Here is a 21,101-nt window from a genome sequence, read left to right as displayed (position 1 = left end):
TGTGAGGAAAGGAAAAGAACATCATGTTTAGTTCTCCCACAAGAAAGACTTGTAAAGCACAGGACATTTTTAACGATAGGCTTATTAGAAAAATATACTTCTTATATTCTACATTTATTATTTTTATTAACCAAGATAATGAGAACAATTATTATTTCTAGTGCACTCTTTACTTTATCCAGTAGGGGCCAATGTTTCTCACAATATAACAAGACAAGCGTGAAAACAAGTTGTACCTCTGTCCCAGGACTCCTTATGCTACTTCAAGAATTGTTCTTAATTGACACACTAAAGTTTATGGTTTACAAAAGCCGCAAAAATCATCCAAAGCATTTTCAACACCATGCAAAACGTATCTGCAGGTTAAAGTCAGGTTCAGTCTTTTGCTGAAGCTTACCTTGGAGAGACGACTTCCTGTAAAGTGTAATCAAATTGAAAACAGCTTTTGGACTAATCCTCCATGTAGAACCTTTGTTTTTATGACAGATGTGTACATTTTAATTTCTACAGAAGATCTGCAGTCTTCATGCCACATGTAAGGGTCTGGAGAATAAGAGTGGTTTAGTGCTGTTAATTTAGGGGAAAACTCTTGCTAAAACACTGTCAAGGACAACGTCCTAACGCAGCACTCTTGCAGTTGTGTGCCTGTTGTATCGGTAAACGTTTTAAAACTCATTACCTGGGCAACCTTATATGCAAGCCTCTAGGTAAGTCTTCATAGGCACTGGCAGGGGTGTGTGTGTGTGTGTGTGTGTGTATATACATATATATAAAATCTTTATTGCATTCTTATTAAAGTTGTACCGTGGAGTTTTGTGGAAGTCGCACTGAAGCCACTGTGGAACTGATGGAGCTGGACTGTGAAGTGTTTAGTGACTCATCCATGTTCCTTCCAAAAGTTTGACCTGAAAAGGTCCTTGATGTACATAGTTTCCTCTTAGTAAAAGGAATAATAAACACACATGTGGTGATGTTCAGGGGTAGAAAAGTTAGGTCCTGATTAGCAAATTGACTGTCAATCATATTTATATGAAACACATTCCTGCTTATTACATTTCTATTTAAGGAATACAGTGGTAGTAGGTGTTTAGTGTATAAGCAGAAATGAATAATTTTGCTGGTTCCCAAACATCAGGGTAGGTCCTAATCCAAACAGAAATCACTATTTTAATACAAAATAAACATTCGTCCACATAATTCTTCTGAAACTTACTTTTAACTATTATTCTAAGTTTTGATTGTGTTGGCATGTGTTGGATTGGTGAATCAGATGTAGGTCACTGTGGCACTCGTGGAGAAAACGGAGCTCAGAGGAGGCATCAGGAGTACAGACTGAGACACAACACAGGAAATATTCACTGTATGTCCTGCTGTCTTTTTGGAAGAACCAGTTAATACTTGAAAAAACAAACAACAAAAAAAGCACTATGTATATTCAGTTGTAAAAATGTTTAATAGATGGCAGTGATATTTGGTTAGCTATGTGTCATTTTTTTTTCTTTTTTTTTTCTTTTCTTAGAGAAAGTTGTTCAAAAACAATACAATAACTAAACAAAATTACACTTATCATGTAGTCTGCAGTTGAAGCAACCTATGTATGGAAAACCAAAGCCCTGCATTCCCCTCCATAGTACAGTTTTACAAAATTAGGCCATGCTTAGTGTTCTATAACAGTAGCGGAAACTCTGTCATTCTATGCTCAAGTGCTTTCCAGGAAACCAAGACTAAATAAATTAGAAGATGGAACTGCCCTGCAGTTGAAATGTCTATTTTTTCAGACTACTTTACAGGTCTAAACAAGTGATCCAAGAGCAGTGCCTTATTAAATTTCATACAGCCAAGTACCCTACACTAAAACATGCTTAAACCCTCAATTCTTCAGCTTTTAGCTAAAACGTTCAGTCATTCAATCATATAATACATCAATTTCAGATTCAAACTTAAAACAAAACTTTTCAAGACTTTCTGAGTAATGTGATAGTTTGCAAACCCAAAGCAATGCACATTAGATCATATCTCGTCAATCTCTCTCGATAATCAGTAGTTACATTTTCTTTTGCTGTCCAGCAACAACTCTTAGATTAGGGTGCTCAGGATTCTGCATAGTTCTCAGTGCTGGTTCCCAGGGTGAGGTGGGGGAAGAGAAGGAGGGGGTCTTGGTGGGGCTCGTGATGGTGGGGGTCCATGCTGTGATCGCACTGGTGGGGGCCTGGGTGGGGAGCGTGTGGGTCGGGTGGGAGTTGCTGAGGTGGAGGGGTGGATCAGGGGGTGGATCAGGGGCCGGTGCTCTGCTGGTGGTGGAGGAGGTGGAGGTGGAGAAGGGCTGCACTGTGGAGCCCTAACTGCCTCATCTTTCACCCGTGTAAAGTTGATGCATCGCCCCTGCAGGCACACAGCAGATGGCAGGATAAGTGACAGTTAAGAGTTAAAGCTAACCGCCCTGTCATGTGTGTGTGTGTGTGTGTGTGCGTGCATTTACCATCCCGTCCAGATTTGTTTAGTATTTAGCAAAGAGGTCCCAATGACACATGCAATCCATCTTCACTATGAATGCAAAAAGCTTTATGCTTGGAGAAAGTGGGATCCAGGTAAAGGGGTCTTTTCAAAATTTGTTATAGTGGTGGAAAACACAACCCATGATTTTCAAAGTTATTATACCTATAAATAATGGCACTTTGAAAATAAATGCCAGTTTAATAAAAAAATTAATTGTGTGAATGCTGAATGCATTTGTGAATGCTTAGTACACACTTTTAAATAATGCCTAAAAAAGAAAAAAAAAAACACATTAGGAAGTATTTTAATCTTTTTTTTTTTTTTAATATACCAGCCATAAAAAAATAACCTAAACATGATCATTCAAAATTAGTTTTTCAGTAAAGTAATTTCAGCATTGTTCTTTATTTTAAAAACAATTAAAAACCCAAAAAAAGAGAAAACTGTAAAAAAGATGTTTGCATGAGAATCCTATCCTTGGAGTGCTATGAATCTTGGCCCAGATGATGACCACCAAATAGGCACAAGACATCACACACCCAAAATCTCAGCTGTCTGCCATCATGTTGTCGTGAAAATCCCGGGGGTGGGGATTTTAGGGGTTGCAGCATTGCACTTTGGGAAGAATGAGTAGCAGTGGGGGGAAAAAAACCCATCCTCCAAAAGCTTTGGGAACTAAACCCTGCATTCTTACAAGCCAAGTAATTTATCATTGTCAGAAGACTTAAACGTTTAGAAGGTCAACTAAAAGTCAAAGCAAAGAAAAAGGGTATTGAGTGTACTTTACGTGCCATTTATTTTGAAATAGTAAACGTTCAATATTTTGGAACTCACAAACTTCTGAAAGTGTAACAACTTCCTTCTTTTGTCAGACCACCAGATATACAAGTCTCTAGAGACCCATCTTTATTTAACCTAATTCATTCGATAGTAAATAGGTATTTAATAGCCATTATAAAATATACTTTAATATTATTTTCTATGCCTGTAATCTCAAATGACATCTGCATAAAGATTAAAAGTAAAAACAACAAATGTATGTATAAATTTTCTCTATTAAAATTTATAAAGAATTTTTTTTGTTATACGTTTATCTCACTAGATCATAAAGGCTGTGGGATCCATTCTAATCAATCAGATACGCTTAATAAGACAAGGCTGGTGTTGCTCTATTGGCTAACAGCAACAAAATAAAGCACAATGCTAGCTCATGAATATTTGTTCAGTGTTACTCTTAAAACAGGGTCAGAATCTCGTTTAAATCCATTTGAATTACGTTCACTTGAGTGGAGATGAGAGCAGCCGTCAGGGAGGTGCCACTTTCTGCCATGCTATATGATTGCTCATCAGACAAACAGATGGAGAGATTAAAGGCCACGAGCCAGACCATGCCAGGAGTGATTCCATCTTTTGTTCCAGGTCTCTACAGCACTGGATCAAGGCTAGGATAAGCCACCAAGAGCGTCAATTTATTATTATTTTTTTTCCATAGCGATGACCATAGCGACGAGGACACATTCTTAAAAATCCTCGAGAGTTCACATTAACTTACAGCCAGTACACACAGACAGTGACTCCTTATTGATAATCACAGGAAAGAGAGGGCTTTATGTCCAAAAATGTGCGCTGATGTTTATATGTATTATGTTTATAAGCACATTTGTCTACTGAATCTTTGCCGTCTTGCATAAAAGAAGGTCACATCTTTTTAGCTCAATACGCTCATTACTTTTTATGTATTGCATATACAGTAATAATAGAATAGTATTATTCAGTCGCCAGCACAATTAGAGAGATGTGTACAAAATCCACAGGTATTAACTTTCTATTATAGTGCATACACTGATTATTCACTATTATTCTCCAAACTGGCCTGAACACACTGCAGTGGTTGCAATGTGCTCTAGGTCTGTGTACAGCAATGCATCAGGTGGGCTGGTGGCTAATGTGTTGTTCTGACATGTTTTTTCTTTTTTACAAACTGCTGTGGAGCTGCTGTCGAAGCTTGAAGCCTGCTGGGGGACATCCACAGTAGTTAAAACACCATATGGACTGATTTCTCTCTGTTTCCCCTGCCCCCTTGCTCTTTCTCTCTCTTGCTCTCCCTTCTTCTTCTAGCACATCTGCACGCCATTCAGGAGGCTCCATTCTCATTCGGCCCATATGCTCACTTTGGTGCGAGGCTGTTGCTCTGCTGCTCGCCAAATTGTCCCATTCACCACACATGACTGTTAGAGTGATGGCTTCAGCCTCCCAGCTAGGCACCCATGAATTAATCCCCATCACCCCCCCAATGCCGTCCAACAATGGACAAGCACAATAAAATTCAAAACCTACCCGGCTCACTTGCCCCATGTCACATTAGAGGGCTCTTGGTTTAAAAAGCTGTTAAATCAGACCACCAAGTATGTCTGAGAGTGCTCTGGATCTGACCTGTTGAGCAACCTGAGAGAAAATACAGTTCAAAGCATAAAATCACATGCTTTTCATCCTCTCTTGCTAACTGGGAAATCCTGCTAGTCTGTACTGATATGCAAGGGGCGAAATATGCACCATTTTGCCTTTACATACTTGTAGGTCATTACCAAAGAACACACCAAAACACTTCCCCCTTTCTTCTATAAATTTGCTTTGTCTTAGCAGTAAATGGGCAGACACCGAAAATGCAAGCTTACACACTTTCAACCAGAGTGGCCTTGTAAACCAGGCGGACAAAAGCTTCAGCAGAAAAAACTTTTAGAGACAAGAACTCTTTTCTTTAGAAAGTAATAAAACAAACCTGTCACCTTTGCATCACAATGTGTGCACTGAAGCTTTTACATAATGAGTTTAACCTAAATGGCCTCTGTGTTATATATTAGCTATAGGTTTTTTGTTAATGTCGGGTATTAATATTAACAAAGTGCCTTTTCTCTTCTCCCATCATGCCTTTTTCTAAAGCTGGAAAAAAAAAAAAAAACAACAAACGTAAACTCCAAAAAACAATTCATTAAATCATTTTATTAATTAAGCCTAATTAGTTTGAAATGAAAGTGAAATAAATATGAATAACTATTGGCTGCTCCAAATCCAGGTGCTCAGTCACACTTTAAAATTAAGCGAAACTAACCTTCGGTGACAACTTCTATACACACTTCTATTTTATTTCTACAGGAATTTGTGTACAATTATTCATATATTATAATTATATATATATATAAACTGTATGCACTCCAATTTCACAGTACTATTGAAGGACATAAAAAATAGGAACCGATTACAAATACCATTAGCTAGTGCAAAGATAAAAAAAAAAGAGTGAAGGAGAAAATTGCCAAAGAGTTTTTGCAGTGGATTTGGAAAGACGTGAAGTATATTTAGAACGTGTAACTTATTAATATTACAATGCATAATATCATTTGGTTAATACTCACCACACACTTTTGTTTTATTCTTTCACTTAAGTAACTGAATAAGAATAGTTGAAGAGAAATCAGCAAGTGAAGAAAATATAGTAAACAGTGAGTCTGTCGTTTTTGTCTGGTATGTCTTTGCCTGGGCAGCTCATGAGACATTGTCCTGCAGGTGGGCATGAAACACATGGCTTACTGTGGACATGTTCAAACCAGCCTCAATGCTACAGCTGTTATCGGCCAAACCCTCTTCTTTAGTGAATCTGCTGCCTTTCCCAACACTTTTCAAAGCTTCTGCACAGTATATAGAGCAGCTGGGCACTGACCCTGCCTCACACAAGCAGCCTATTCTGCAGCACAGCTCAATAGCAGAAAATTCACATGAGTCAGTCCACAGTGAGAGTGGAGCAATAGCTTGGCCATCTCAATAGAATCAGACTGTATGGTCTTCATCGCTGCATCCCACATAAAAGATGCCTTTCATAGCCCTGCAGATGTGTTGCCATGATACGGTCTGCTGTGGCACAATAACGCAACGTGTCGCAGAAGATCTCACACATTGAAAAATGGGATGGTAATGGACTTGAAGAAGAGACTGTATTGATGCAAATCTGCTCCATGTGAAAGAAAGTCACTATTAGCATTGAAGGTGTTTCACCATGTTTTTTTAGTGTGCAGGTTGATTATGAAGTCACTCTTATCTCCGAACCTACTTCAGTGAACTACAAGAAAACGCTGTTGGCAACAACTTGAAAATGTCGTTTTTGTCTATATTATGTTCTGATATAGACAAAAGTAGTAGAGTGCAAGATTTACATTTCTAAAAAATTATTTAGCTGAGCAGCAGCAAAGAGCCAGTTAAAACTAATGTTGTTGTCTCTTTCTTTCTGCACACAAATGCAAACACCAAATGCAGCCAATACAAAATTCACAAAGTGAAATCATGCATTTCAAATTATATACTAGTAAACACAAAAAGAAGAAGGAAAAAAAAGACCAGTCTCTGAATAAGCCCCTAAACTTCCTTATAAGGTAAAAAGACATGCCAGTTCTAGGCACTAAAGCCAGATAAAACTACATTCCATAGATCTCACTCAGACACAGACTGTTACAGCAAATACATGAAATAATATTTTGGATGGATTTATATATTATTCCTACCTGATCTCCTGGCTGCGGCCTCATGAGGGACACTTGGTCATACCCACGGTGGAGAAGAGCCCACAGGGCATCCAGTTTCCCCTGAACAGGGCAGACAACACCAGCAAACATCACTCACCGAATGTGTACAAATCAATATGATGTAAAGAAATAAACCATGACAGGCCCCATCACACCATCTTGTCGTGGATATTTTCCTACATGTCCACACTGATAAAAGTCTTATTACTTTTACAAAACAGCAAAATTTCCAACAATAACATTTTCATTTATTTGGTTTATTTGTGTACTTTTTATCCATTTAAAATTGCATTTAATGTTGAGGAACACATTATAAACAGAAATTCACATATAGTCTCTTTTTTTCCCCTTTCTTTCTGCATTATCGGCACTGTCTGCCTCTGTATTACATATCAGAGCAGTGGTTTAATGATTAAAGCTCTGGATTAAGAGCAGGAAATTTGGGATTTCAAGCCATAAGCTGTTTCTGTTGGGCCCTTGAGCAAGGTCACTAACTCTCTGCTTCAGGAGTGTGCCGCATCACGACTGACGCTGCACTCTGACTTAAAAAGGCTGAGGTTATCCAAAGAACATATTTTTAGTGTGCTTTAATGTATATGTGAAAAATAAAGGTTGATTATTCATATGTGCATGAATCTAAAGCCTAATATCTGTGGAGAGACTCAGTACCTTAATGGGAGTGTACCACTTCCTCTGCTGTGAACGACCGTGTGTTGTTGACCTCTTTGTTTTGGGCTCAAAGGGCTCAAACTCCTGCTCAGGCATCTTCACCACTGCATTCTTGGGTTTTTCCAATTTAGCGCCTTCTTCTGTAGAGCCTTTCTCCCCCCAGCGCACCTAACAAATAGCAGTACAACAAAACTCATGTAGAGAAAATAGGACGTAAAAGTCCATATGTTTGTGTATTTGCAATTTTGACCTACACCTTCAAGTAATTATACTACAATATACTTATACAATACAAAAAAACCCAAAATGATTAATTAGAAGGCATATGGCTCATGTTATATTTGTCCTAAATTGCTGATATACATGGTAGTAATAATACTTAATATTTTCAAATAGCATCAATCTCAAATTCGAAGTTGCTTAGCAAATCAATATATCCTGATATCTCTTTTAAAACTTTGTTTTAAAAGTTTTGAAAAATCACAAAGGCAAAAAACCCTTTACCTCCATTCGTTTAATGCCTCCAACACCTCTGCCCCCATAGTAAGAGGCATTAACTGTAGGCCACTTCTTCTTTGGCATTCCATCCTCGTCATCAGACTCCTGAACACACACACACACACACACACACACACACACACACACACACACACACACACACACACACACACAAACAGTAATTTGTTTAATTAAAAGTTTAAACCTGAGTCACAGCGTGTATAAGGCCTAAAAGCGTTTCTGTTCGAGTTTACTCTTAGTCTGCTTCCAGTCAAACAAAACACAGCTGAATAGTGCAAAAGACACAAATAGCATGCTTATTGTTATTCCTAATTAAAGGGAAACTTGCATCCATTAAACCTAAGCAGACAGGGGTCCTTGTTTATAGATTCAGTGTTAAGTAGCACAGATGCACACTCTAAGCATACTCCCACAAAGCTCTCTTATTTCACATCAGCATTGGTGACTGCTCGCCGTTGACCTCTGGGAACAAAACGAAGACAAGAGGGCCATTCTGCACATTCTGCTGCACCGTCCCTTTGCACTTTATCATGCTGGAGTCATAGTCTAGACTCTCTCTCCTTTTAGTTGTTCACTTGCACTGCTGCACTACCAGCACATATGTCACTGTGTCAGTGACACTAATTGGGTTAGTCAGATGTAAGCCAGAGAAGCTTCATGAAGACATTTCTTAGTTATGATAAAACCAGTCTGGTTTTTATACAGAAGATCTAAAACCATAATTTAATTTACATATATGGGGTCTTAGGGGAGGTGGTTTAATAATAGTTGAGGTCAATGTAATATATCTCCACAATTCCTTGCTTTTATTTCAGAATGTGCTGCTATTCAAAGCAATATATAACTTAAGTGGATATTCATGTGGTCATCTCTTAATTTAATGTTTTTGATCTATTTTGTACGTTTGCTTCTACAAAATAAACAAAAATACTGATAACATTTAATGCACACATTTAAAAATATCCACAATGTATTTTAAAAATCATATTCAATTATATCCATTTGAATTAATCCATTAAGACAGAAATAAATGCAGTGTGTCCGAATGTTATCTCAGTTACATTGTCCTGAAAACAATATTGAAAATGTTATAATGAAAGGAATAGTGTGGGCATGTCCTAAATCCATTTAAACCCTACAGCACTGTAAGTTATTTAATCTATTGTGGAGATTTTGATTAAAGTATAGATACGGTCATGATTCTATATTTGCTGATGTAGGGGTACTATTAGTAATTGATCAACAGCACTTTCTCTTCTCTGGTCAAATATGGTTTACTTTAAAATCTATTCAACATTATTTTTTCGTTTAATCCTGAAATATTTCACTATTAATATACACAAGAATAACGTAGTTTGTAATATAATTAGTACAATAATCCGATATTGACATTTGATATTTGATCCAATTTGTTGGTATGAGCCCTCTTTTCAATAAAAGGTATTGGATCAGTGATGATTAAAAAAAAACCAATACAATACAAATGTAATACAAAAAAAATTCAACTTACAGGCTCAGGTGGTGGAGGAGGTGGTTCTTTAATGACCTGTTTATATTACAAAATTAATTTGTATCAAAAGTCATATTAATAATAATAATACTAAGAAAGCAAAGAGAAAAACCTCTAATATGTGGATACTCACCACAGTACAGCACAGAGGCCAGAACCACCACATCAGCAGTAGACCCACAAGCAGGAAAATCACCAGTAATGAAATAAGGAGAATGGTACCATCGAACTGCATTTAGACAAATACATCATTTATTTATATCATTTCCAAACCAGCACAATTATAAGCACAAGCTAAAACACAACACAAAGTAGAGAAGAATGAAGGGAAAACTTAGGAAGTCTAAGAGGAACTATCACAGATCAGAATGTGAACTTACTTGATATTAAACAGACTCCTCTGATGAAAGAAAGCAGAGGAGATCTCAAAAGTATAGAGAAAAGAGAAGGAAAGAAAAACTTGAAAATGCATAAGAAACCAATAGAAGGGCAGAGCAGATACTAAAAGGAAATCAGAGACACAGGAACATTATCTATCTGCATTTTATTAGTTTTTTGCCACTGGAATTTTTGTCCTCAACAGCAATTTAGCTCAATTGTATTTTGAGTAACACTATTATCAATAAACACTGTAATGTAGCAACTTTACAAAAATATCAACTTAGACCCATAAAAAAAAAGCGGAGGAAATGTGTAAAATTTTTATTTGTTTTGTTGTTACAGCACTAAGATAACTCGATGGTAGCTGCAGTTCTCATTATGCATTTAAATATTTTCATTAAATGTAACTATCAATAATATTCTGCTTACTTAAAATTGTATTATTGAAAATACTAGATAAACTTGATGATATTTGAGATATTTTTTCTTTCCAATTTGTGGTGACATTTTTGTGGTACAAGTCTATAGTATCCAGGATGAGATTCTGCCACTCATAAAATGTGGATGAGCAAATATTTAAAGTGTTTGGGATAAGAGGAATGTGGTGAATCAGGCATCAATATCAGTACCACACACTGGATATACTTACACATTCAGTAGTGGTGATGTGCACCAAACTAGTGATATAAGACAAGCCCTCATTCATGCTGACCTGAAGATATATCACCCTGCATCAGAGCACAAACACAGATACAAATCAAACCTTTAGCCAGAACATTCCTCCAATGGCTTGTACAAGCTTGTCTCAGTTTTCTTCCATCAGATCTCCGACCTGGCAGATTGGACTAAAAAGCTGAATAAGTCTAAATGTTTACAGTTCTACAGAAAAAAAGGAAAAAAAAAGCTGCCTCAATTACTTCCAGTGCACTTTTATCTGCTGTTTTATCAGTTTTCACCATCAAAATGCTGAGAGAATGTAGAAAGGATCATTACATTGGCCAGAGCCATTTAGACATCAGATTTCATTTCATTTAGACATCAATGTCAATGTCAATGTTAGGTTTAGATGATATATCAGGAAAGATGGGAAGATAGATTGGTATAAAGTCTAAACTCCAAGGAAAAGTAAAATTATAAAAGTGGGCTGGGTTAAAAAACAGAATAAAGGGGAAACAAAGGAAAAAGCAAAATACTTTTCTTCTCTTCCTCCTTAAAAAGCCCCAGAAAAAAAAGCCCCAAGTCATTATCACAACAGCAGGGGCACACCCATACATTTTGTCATTATGTATAATCATTTTCTGCATATTTGTCAAGCTTAGTTAGTAACATCAGTAAGCAAACAGAAAACAACTCAATGCCATGGGATTTTTATACGACTGTTCATTCACAGCTTATTAAATTCATAAATAATTATAAGAATGATTCCTACTGTAGATCAATGGATGATGTCAAATTATGTATAGAAATATTATAGAATATATTATATAATATTTCTATAACAGACATGCAGTAGTAGAAAGCACATAAAAATGTAATACTGTACATTCACTTCAATCATTATGTCCTGTATCACTGATTCACACCTTAATACACTGCATATTATATATAAAAAATAAAATGAAGAAAGAAATAGAATAGAAAAGAAGAACTTGTCAGAAAAGGCATTTAAATGGCAATTTATGCATGTTTGCCATTTAATATAATAATTTCTTTATCATTAAAGAAATAATCAGTAGCAGCAAATAAAAAAGTACCGGTAGTTCAGTTTTAAGGTTCACCAAAGACAAGGCACAACAGGAAAAGGACATGCTCTGACCAGTCTAAGAGCACAATCTTAGAAATTGAAAAGAAAAAACACCAACAACTATCATCAAAAGAGTGGTTCTGTTTGATAAAACTCTCTTGGAATCCTTATTCGAAATACTTTTAGTCAAAAAGGTGAACATAAGTTCATTGAGATTCCAACTCATGATCTCTCAATGATAGCGTAAATATCTTTTTGGTATGCTTTTAACACTTTTAATACACGATCTTTCATGAAGGAGTCGTCTTTGATTGAAAAAGTCGACTATTTGTGAGAAATGAGGTTTGACACTAATTACCCATTCTTATGGATATAAAAGCTGTCAGACTGCCCCTCTGGCATCCTCTTATGACAGCTCTCTTAAAAATGGAAGCTCATCCAACATGAGACATGCTTCCATGTTTGGCTCAATCATGGGCACTACAGTTCAAGCGTGGTAGAAATAAAAAATATCCACGCTTTCTCTTCTGGGACAATCCTCGTTTTATATAAACAGACAGAAGAAGAGCTGTCAATAACTTACTCTAAGGGTTTAACCCCTTTATTACTAGCTCTCTCCCTATGTCTCTTGCACTGCTTGCTCTTGTGTGGAAGACCTGCTCAATCCCTGATAGCCCTTTGGCAGGGGGAGCAGAAGCAGAATGAACGGGGCTCCGGTGACAGAGAAATCTAACTCTCCATCAATCAGGCAGTGGCTGGCCCTTTTTAAGCACATTGTCCAAGAGCCTTTCAGTCATCATGCATTTGGGTGACAGCAGTGACAACCTTATTTTATAAGGCAAGGCTTCAATCGAAATGAAGGGGGGGCAGTTTTTGCCCTAAAATCTTACTCTCCCCCACCTCTCAACCATCTTCTCTCTAAACATGACAAACAGCTCATATAGCCATCCACAAATCTGTTAATAACCGTGCTATACAATACATCTGACATACTGATCAAGTTATCAAGTGGAAATGCCCATTCTGTTATTTAAAGTATGTTTTATTACCAACATGGTCTTTATCATGATCCTTTGTAATCTCTTAATTACAGTATTATGCAGGTGCACTCATAATGAACACATGAGTAAAGGTAAAGCTCAATTTGCATTTACTTCTTCTGAGTCAAATACATAACCAACTTTATGCTTATGGCTTACATATATGCTAAAAAGGTTTACGGTTAATAAATAATAATGCATTGTTAATAATAGCCCATTAGCAATAAACTATTAATATTATTAACAGCAATAAAAAAAATACACCTTTGTTTCCTTGTTTATTATGGTCAAGTACAGACAAATTAAATCATTCTTTGCAAGATAAAACCAGATTGGGGGAATCTTTGAAGCATAAGCAAGTCATAACCATGGTAACAATAGATAATCTAGGTTATTAGGGAGGGGGCAAATAAATACATGTATTAAGAAGCAGTTCTGCATGTGAAGATGCCTTGGTAGTGAGTGTGGTGAAAGGAGATTGGTCAAACTGCTTAAAGCAAACAGAAAGGCTAATATATATATATATATATATATATATATATATATATATATATATATATATATATATATATATATATATATATATATGCATACAATATATATAAAGTCATTTAGAAAATGGTGCCCTTTCCCCAGCTGACAAGAACTGGTTCAGTCACAGAAAATCTACTTTGACAAGAACAAGACATTAAATTCCTCAAGGTGTCTAAAGCCAGCGGTGCTCAATATTATGCAGCGAGCTTGAAGCAGAGAGTGTCTACTAGCAGCTCATTTGTTGTGAGAGCAGATTATGTGGATGGGGGCTCCTTTTTGCAAGCTCTCTATGCTCTAGGCTTATACACACATTCACTTGTTCTCAAATGAGAGAAGCCAATTGCAGTTATCTCTCATCTCATAGAGATGCCAATTAAACATTCTGCACAACGTGTCTGGTGTCTCAATGCGTTAGAACACGCAAGCTTGACTGATGCGGAATATTTACAATGACACTGACCCAAATTTTTCAAGGTTAGTGATGTATCAGGGCAAAGAAGGTAGTGATCAGCTTTCACACTTACTTTCCAACTTCATCTATAACTGGTGCTGGGCAAAGCAGAAGTGTCTCTTCAATATTTACAGGTCTCTCATCTGTTAACGAAAAAGCGAAACAGTAAATAAATAACCTGGAAATGCTTAATTAAACATTCATCATCCATTTTAAATGACCAAATGGCAACATTTACCAATGAAAATAAATGTATTTAAAATTACAGTTATGCAAACTCACTGTTACTTACTCACTGTGACTGTGTCATTGATTTTGAAGCTGCACAAGACCTGATTTGTGTTTCTGGCGTACAAAAAGCCGTTGCCTCTTACAACCACTTGGAATGCCTCTGCAAAAAATATACACCAGAATGGTTTATATTTACAGTCAGTGATGCTACTCTTTTTCACATACATTAGCAGTGACTTATTGAAAAAAGTATAATAAATAAATAAATATATATATATATATATATATATATATATATATATATATATATATATATAGTAAGAAATGGTAGAAAATTTTATTGTGATTACATCTGAGTAAATAATAAAAAAAAAAAAAATAACTTGGAAAAAAAAATCACTGCTCAATCAGATAAAGTGAGAGAGCATATTTTTCACTGAGGATAAAAGTCATGTAGTTCTCACATCTCTGTGTATTGTTTGACTGGAGAAGGGACTGCATTGGTGGCTGACAAAGCTGGCTGTCTGACCATTTTGCTGCCTCAGGCACTGCTGTAGCTCTACTGATGGCTGCTACGTAGCATATGTTAGAAAGAAAAACAGACTCGACTGCGGAAAGTGTTACAGTGTTACAGGACGCAGCGTGATAATAAGATTACGAGAAGAATTTAGAAACTGTGCTGAAAAGGTCCACCTCATTCTTAAAGAAAATCTTTACGTAGATGAGCATTTTTTCGACCTTTAACATTTAACTGTACAGTTCAGTGAATAAAATACATCTCTGCCCATGATTCCATTAAAGATATGCTGCAGCCAGTACATGTCAAGTGAATGCCACTGCTGTAAGACCTACCCTACCCTTACATTAACTGTTGTTCCTCATCCTATCAGATAATATTTTCTTTACAAGTACAACAAAAGTATAAAATAATGCAGTTAATTCATGTTTGTCAATAGAAGTGAACAACTATACGAATATTCAATGTATTAGTAAACATAACTGCCTTCATTCTAAAGACATGTCTCTGCCTCAATCTGCCTTTCCTGGCTTTCTGTGGTGCTGTCCGCCTAATGGGACATTTGCATGGTTAATATCACAAATTCTTTTTAATTTCATTGATTGCAGCATCCATGTCCTTTTCATCCTTTGTTACTGTCAGATTTAGTGTGTCAGGTTGTGACAGGGCAGCATGGGGGATAAAGGTCAGCGCTGTGGAGTGCAGTGGATACTACTTGGGGCAAAATGGTGATCAGGGGCTGGTACACAGTGGACCTGCACCCGTCACACTGCGCTGAGAAAACCGACAGTTCCTATCAACACCTTAGACCTTTTCTAACCAGGTCTCACAGAGCCAAAGTGATACGTACAAGATGGGGCTTCAATCACTGCCGATGTACGTTGGGCTGCTGGGGCAATAGCTGAGCAGTCATCAGCGCAATAATCGGTCATGTAAAATATCAGACTGTGTTCTCATTGTGGTGAGAGATGACCTGTGTTCAGCCTGTGTGGCCTGGTCACTTCGCATCAGCCTCACACTTGAGAGGGTTGAACATGACACTGTCAATAACTGAATAAGCAATACATGTGCTATTAAATTATAGCTTATATGTGAAGTAAGAATCTACTGTGGGTTTATGCATCCTTTTCTGCATCATTACCAAATAATGCAAGTCAATATGCAATGATTAAACCTAATGGGGGGTTGATAAATAAATTTTTATTTTAATATGCTCCACTAATGATGCTATTTATTGTCATGAAACATTTCCATTAAATTAATTTCAACAATACATCAATAATTGAAATGCAAATTTAATTGGGCTGAAGTCATTAATACAAATGTTTAAAGATACTATTAAAAAACAGACAAAATTTCTGTAACAACTGAATCATAGGTTATTAAGATGAATGGAATATTTCTATTAATTATCTCTAATATCTTCTATAATTGTTCATGCATCCCACATGGTGACAGAATGATGAAATAATATCAAAGAGCTGTTCCTTTTTCTTTTTCTTTTTTAAAGCCTGCTTTATCCTTTCTACTTTGTAATACACTGACCTGTTGTCTGGGATATGTGCTTTTAAATGGCCAAGCTCCTAGCCAGCTCATTAGACACTAAGCACTTGTGTGTGTATAGTGCACAGGATGGATGAGGCTTGACATGACCTTTTTAGTATGCACTTACTGCAGAAAGCTGCACTTACAGCACACTGACTGTGTCAAGGCTACTGAGCAGATTAGCGCTGCTCAGACATAATCAGTTTTCATTTTCTGAGGAGTTGTGTGGAGCAATCTTCGGTAGACACACTATACTACAAGCAGCCATTTAGTAAAAAGACACAAAAGCAATGCAACCCCACCTCTGCATCCTAAATATTAAATTTTTATATATTTGTATTTCCTTCACAGTATTAGCTAGTATCTCTGTTTCTCAATGTATGATCCAGGGACTCCCAGGGGTCCATGAAGCATAGCTGGGGTATATAATATTTATTATGTACTCATATCTCATAGTTATTAAACTAAATGGATTCAATCCCAAACCTTGACAAAGTCAAGTCAAATAAATGATGTCAACTTGAACCTGTCAGTTGTGTCAGTGCAAAGTTTAAGAACAGAATTAGATTCTTATAAGTATTATAAAATATTATCACACATATAATGTGTATAAAGTTCATGAAGTGCATCTGTGGAATTTATTTTATATTTAATGGGGTCCTTGACCACAAAATGTTTGAAATCCCTGTACAAAACAATTTAAATAATATAACCTCTGCTAAAGTTCTTACCTCCAGCGCACACACTTGATGGTTCTGCTGCTAAAATCTCAATGCATGATTTTTTGATTATCTAAAAAAAAAAAAGAGAAAGAATTATAAAACTACAAAATATGATGCGTTAAACACTATAATCATAAGCTTTATTTTGTTATAAAGGCAAACTGAGACAATCACAACACAAAACATACTGAATCGATCATTCCTCTCAGGGCGTGGAAACCTCCCACAACAGGAAACACATGCTCAATGGTGTCTGCAATAGTAGCCAACTAACACACAGTACAATGTTATTCTTGTAGGTTCTCTGACTCTACAAGCAACCAATACTAAAGCTTTCAGTAAGCATAGTGATAAATAATTTGTTTATGTGTTGTACTTTGTACCTGTGTTTGATTAAAGTCTTTCACTCCAACGCAATACATGATGGCTCCTAAAGATCTGGCCCTTTGTGCCTGCACATAGACACCCCGAGGTATAAAAACGTATCAACACGATGCACTATTAAGTAAACGAAAAGAGAGGCCACCACCAGCTTGTTTACTTGCCTCTTGCTGTGCTGTGATATACTGATATGTATTTAACTCGCCATCCGTCAAAGCAATGATAACACTGGCTGTCCCTGAAAACAAAAAATAAATATCACACAATGGTGGATTACCTGGTTTAAGCAAGCAGGTAAAATGCAGTATTACTGTATATTGGTTTGACACTCACCATAATTTCCATGATATATTTGCTCATTTGCCTGAAATTGCAAAGCAAGTAAAGCAAAGCATTTATGTCGAAATACAGTAAAAATAAAACATCAGGGTAAATATTAAAGTGTAATAAGAAGCACTAAATGATACCTTTTGCAATCCAAGGTTCATATTTGTGTCACCACCTGGTACCACATTCTTTAGCACGCTCAGTCCTTTTGTGATCTCATCCCTGTTTATTAAGGAAAGAAGAGCCTCAGATTTATAAGCTATACATGTTATTTAAACAAGGACAATAAATTGACAGGTTTGGCTGTCATACCTATTTTCAGTTAGTCCCATGATAATACTTCCACGTGTAGAGAAGACAATGAAGGACATCCTTAGCATTGGGCTATAAAAGTAATACATTTTTGAATATTTATCAAAATATATAGAGAAAATTATGGCATTAAATATCACAGACTGATATACTATCAAAAGAGAAAATACCAACAAAACCAGAACATGAATTACCTTATAAATTTCTCTGCTAAATGTTCCACAAAGGAGTAGATCTCAGTCCAGTGGTTTTTGACACTTCCAGATCTGAGTTAAAGCACACCATTAGAACAACCTGGTTTGCACTGTAATATATCCACTGAATTGTGATTTTTAATATGAATCATTAATTATTATATTTAATGGTCTGACTAAAGTAACTGGTAAACTATCCTTGTGCAAAGAATACAGATTACTAATTAATTACAGGCGCCAGAGTGCTTCCTACAAGGTCTAATTGCCTTTGTGTCAAATGATTGTGTGTCCCCCCTCTCATGGATCAAGTCTGTTGAATTGGAACAGATGGCAAGAGCCAAGAGTAACTGGTTGAGAGCGAGAGTAGAGCTGGCATGTACACCAACATCTTCAACAAATCAAATGTGCATAATCTAAGACACTGCTAATCATATTTTGGCAATTTGATGCTGTAACATAGCCTATGTCCTGTCTGGAAGAAGACTATAAGATGTGGCACTGGACTCTTTTCATGGAGTTTGGTTTGCACATTGTTTTTAAAGATGTTTTCAATCGTGAACTCATCAGCATCATTTTGTATTGTTACAAATAAAGGAACTACCACTGATTCTAACAGTGAAACCAAAAGCAGATTTTTAAAAAGAATATTAAGTATATTATTTTAACTCAGGCCAACATTTATATAAATAATTCAGGATGTAATTGCATTAATGACATAGGTAATTCAGTAATAATAGTTGCTGTAACAGTAGCATACTGAATACCTGGAAGCACTTGTGATTATTTTTTGTTTTACTATAATCTACTAAATCTAATTTTCAATATGATAGACAAAAAAAAATTAAGTTTAGGATTAATTTACCTGCAGAATACATAAAAAAATACTTACATTCAGTATCATGCAACATGACACTGAAAAATCTAATGCTTTTGACAACTGAAATGACAATAATAACTTCATAATATATATTTATTAATTACATATCTAATGTCTCTAATATTAGAAATGGACAAATGCTTGAATAATAATAAATTACTTCTCTTAAACTAAAAACAATTCAGTATCACTGCAACAATGCTGATTTAATTTTCAACAATAAAAACAATTCATATATGTGAAGATGCGTTGTTGCTTTATTGTATGTTTATTTAGAAAAATAAAATCTCCCTTTTTAGTCGACTGGGGCTTACTAGTCTGAAGTCCATTTCATGCCTAAGCATTTTTGATAAAAAAAAAAAAAGTAGTCATTACTACTGTACTCAAGCATGTTAGAGCATGTTAAGCTATTCACAGATCTCTGAGAGCTGCTGCTAATCTGTGATCGGGATATACTGGATGCTTCAGAAACACTCCCTAATTCCTGCAGAGGACAAGCAGCTGAAACCTACACCATCCTGCATTGGGTGTTGGGTGTTGGAAAGGAGGAAGGAGGTCCTATAGGCTAATAATAGCCATAAAATATAGTATAGTACAAGCAAGTTACTTTAGGTGACCATCAGCTGTACAGTATGTTCATTATTGTGGATTATTTATTATATTTAAACACAAATCTCTCTATTTACATTGTACTGTTACATTGATAAACATCCAACAGATAGACAATATATAAGAGAGATGATAGATAGATAGATAGATAGATAGATAGATAGATAGATAGATAGATAGATAGATAGATAAATAGATAGATAGATAGATAGATAGATAGATAGATAGATAGATAGATTTTATTCTTAGAAATTGCAATATTGAAGATGCAGGAAACACATGAAATCCATGTCCAAGTCGAGACAAATAATAATTTTCAGTCAAATGACCTGACTGGATATAATATTAATCTCTAACCCAGTAAAATGAGTGGACAGTTTTTATTATTTCAGGTCCTATTCGCTGCGGAATGTAAATACAAGCATGCAGACGCTGTTTAATAGGTGTAATAATGAACCTCGTGGTTAAGTGGTGTTTGGCACGCGCGACTCGGCGTATATCTGTATAATGGGAACGCATGGACACTTCAGAGCTGCACTTACTTGTCGAGGACAAAATACAAGTCGAAGGCGCCTTGACAAGAGCTCTCCTTCTCTTTAACACTAGGCTCGGCTTTTCCATTTGGAAGAATAAGCATCGCCATTCCTACCACAGCCAAACCAAAGCTAAGCCGAGGGCGCGCCATCTTTCCCAAACAACTCATTCAGTCCCACACTGAACAAGCGACAAAACGCAGATTTCGCATAATTCCTCAGAAAAGAAACAAAGCTCTCCCTGTGAACATATTCCACTCAGATGCCATCGAGTTGTCAGTGTGTTCAACGCAGCAGTGCTTTGAGTGTCCGCTTCCTAACCATCCTGAATCGCCCCTCCTCTAGTGCACACTCCGGACACGGAGAGTGCACTTTATCGGAGGAAGTGCTGTTCACCCAAACACTCTGCACTGCACTGCACTGCACTACACTGCACTGCACTGCACTACCAAACCTGCTGCTGTTCTAATGCTCAATTACTGTTCATGCAGCATTCAACTATAACAAAAAACACATCTGGGTAAAGGATATATAATGGTCATGTATACTTAGTGTTACTACAAAAAGCGCCTGATAACAACCTGGCCAACAATGTCTCTGGATGAAGTGATCACTGAGTTCAGCACAAGAGTACAGTAGATAAAGCAGGACTTAGCTGGAAATCTGATGTGAGCGTGGATGGGTGTGGGACACACACACACACACACACACACACACACACACACACACACACACACACAATTTATTCTATTCTAAACTAATCTTAGTGGTCAAAATGTTGTCCCCCAAGCCCCCCCCCCCCCCCCCCCTTCTCTCTCTCTCTAATACTAATACCCCCGACTAATAATATGTAATAAGTTGTTGCTACATATTATCATTAACAATAATAATAACAACAACAAAAATAATATTAATAATAATAATAATAATAATAA

At 36.4% G+C, this 21,101-nt stretch overlaps 1 protein-coding gene across 2 annotated transcripts; it reads right to left on the bottom strand.

The window, feature by feature from the left end:
• Positions 1 to 1,434: 1,434 nt before the first annotated feature.
• antxr1d (ANTXR cell adhesion molecule 1d) lies at positions 1,435 to 20,808 on the bottom strand. 2 transcript variants are annotated; one of them, XM_046873397.1, is made up of 18 exons: positions 20,176 to 20,799; positions 18,148 to 18,219; positions 17,954 to 18,025; positions 17,782 to 17,863; positions 17,648 to 17,678; positions 17,479 to 17,552; positions 17,317 to 17,385; positions 17,122 to 17,202; positions 16,943 to 17,003; positions 14,211 to 14,309; positions 13,992 to 14,061; positions 10,799 to 10,877; positions 9,902 to 9,997; positions 9,769 to 9,804; positions 8,244 to 8,342; positions 7,740 to 7,907; positions 7,050 to 7,130; positions 1,435 to 2,382 (listed from the first exon to the last, which is right to left on the bottom strand). In XM_046873397.1, exons 1-18 carry the CDS (start codon positions 20,334 to 20,336, stop codon positions 2,110 to 2,112), a joined length of 1,704 nt encoding a protein of 567 aa, XP_046729353.1. In that variant the 5' UTR covers positions 20,337 to 20,799; the 3' UTR covers positions 1,435 to 2,109. The 2 variants fall into 2 exon arrangements, 1 of the variants encoding a protein (XP_046729353.1); XR_006928548.1 differs by lacking the exons at positions 1,435 to 2,382; positions 7,050 to 7,130; positions 7,740 to 7,907 and adding an exon at positions 10,149 to 10,168 and having other exon boundaries at positions 20,176 to 20,808.
• Between the last annotated feature and the right edge of the window lie 293 nt (positions 20,809 to 21,101).

The sequence above is a fragment of the Silurus meridionalis genome, chromosome 2 (assembly GCF_014805685.1).
Source record: "Silurus meridionalis isolate SWU-2019-XX chromosome 2, ASM1480568v1, whole genome shotgun sequence".
In the NCBI taxonomy this organism is placed as follows: Eukaryota; Metazoa; Chordata; class Actinopteri; order Siluriformes; family Siluridae; genus Silurus; species Silurus meridionalis.
The sequence above is the reverse complement of the archived record's forward strand: the minus strand, read 5'-3'. Positions and strand labels throughout refer to the sequence as shown.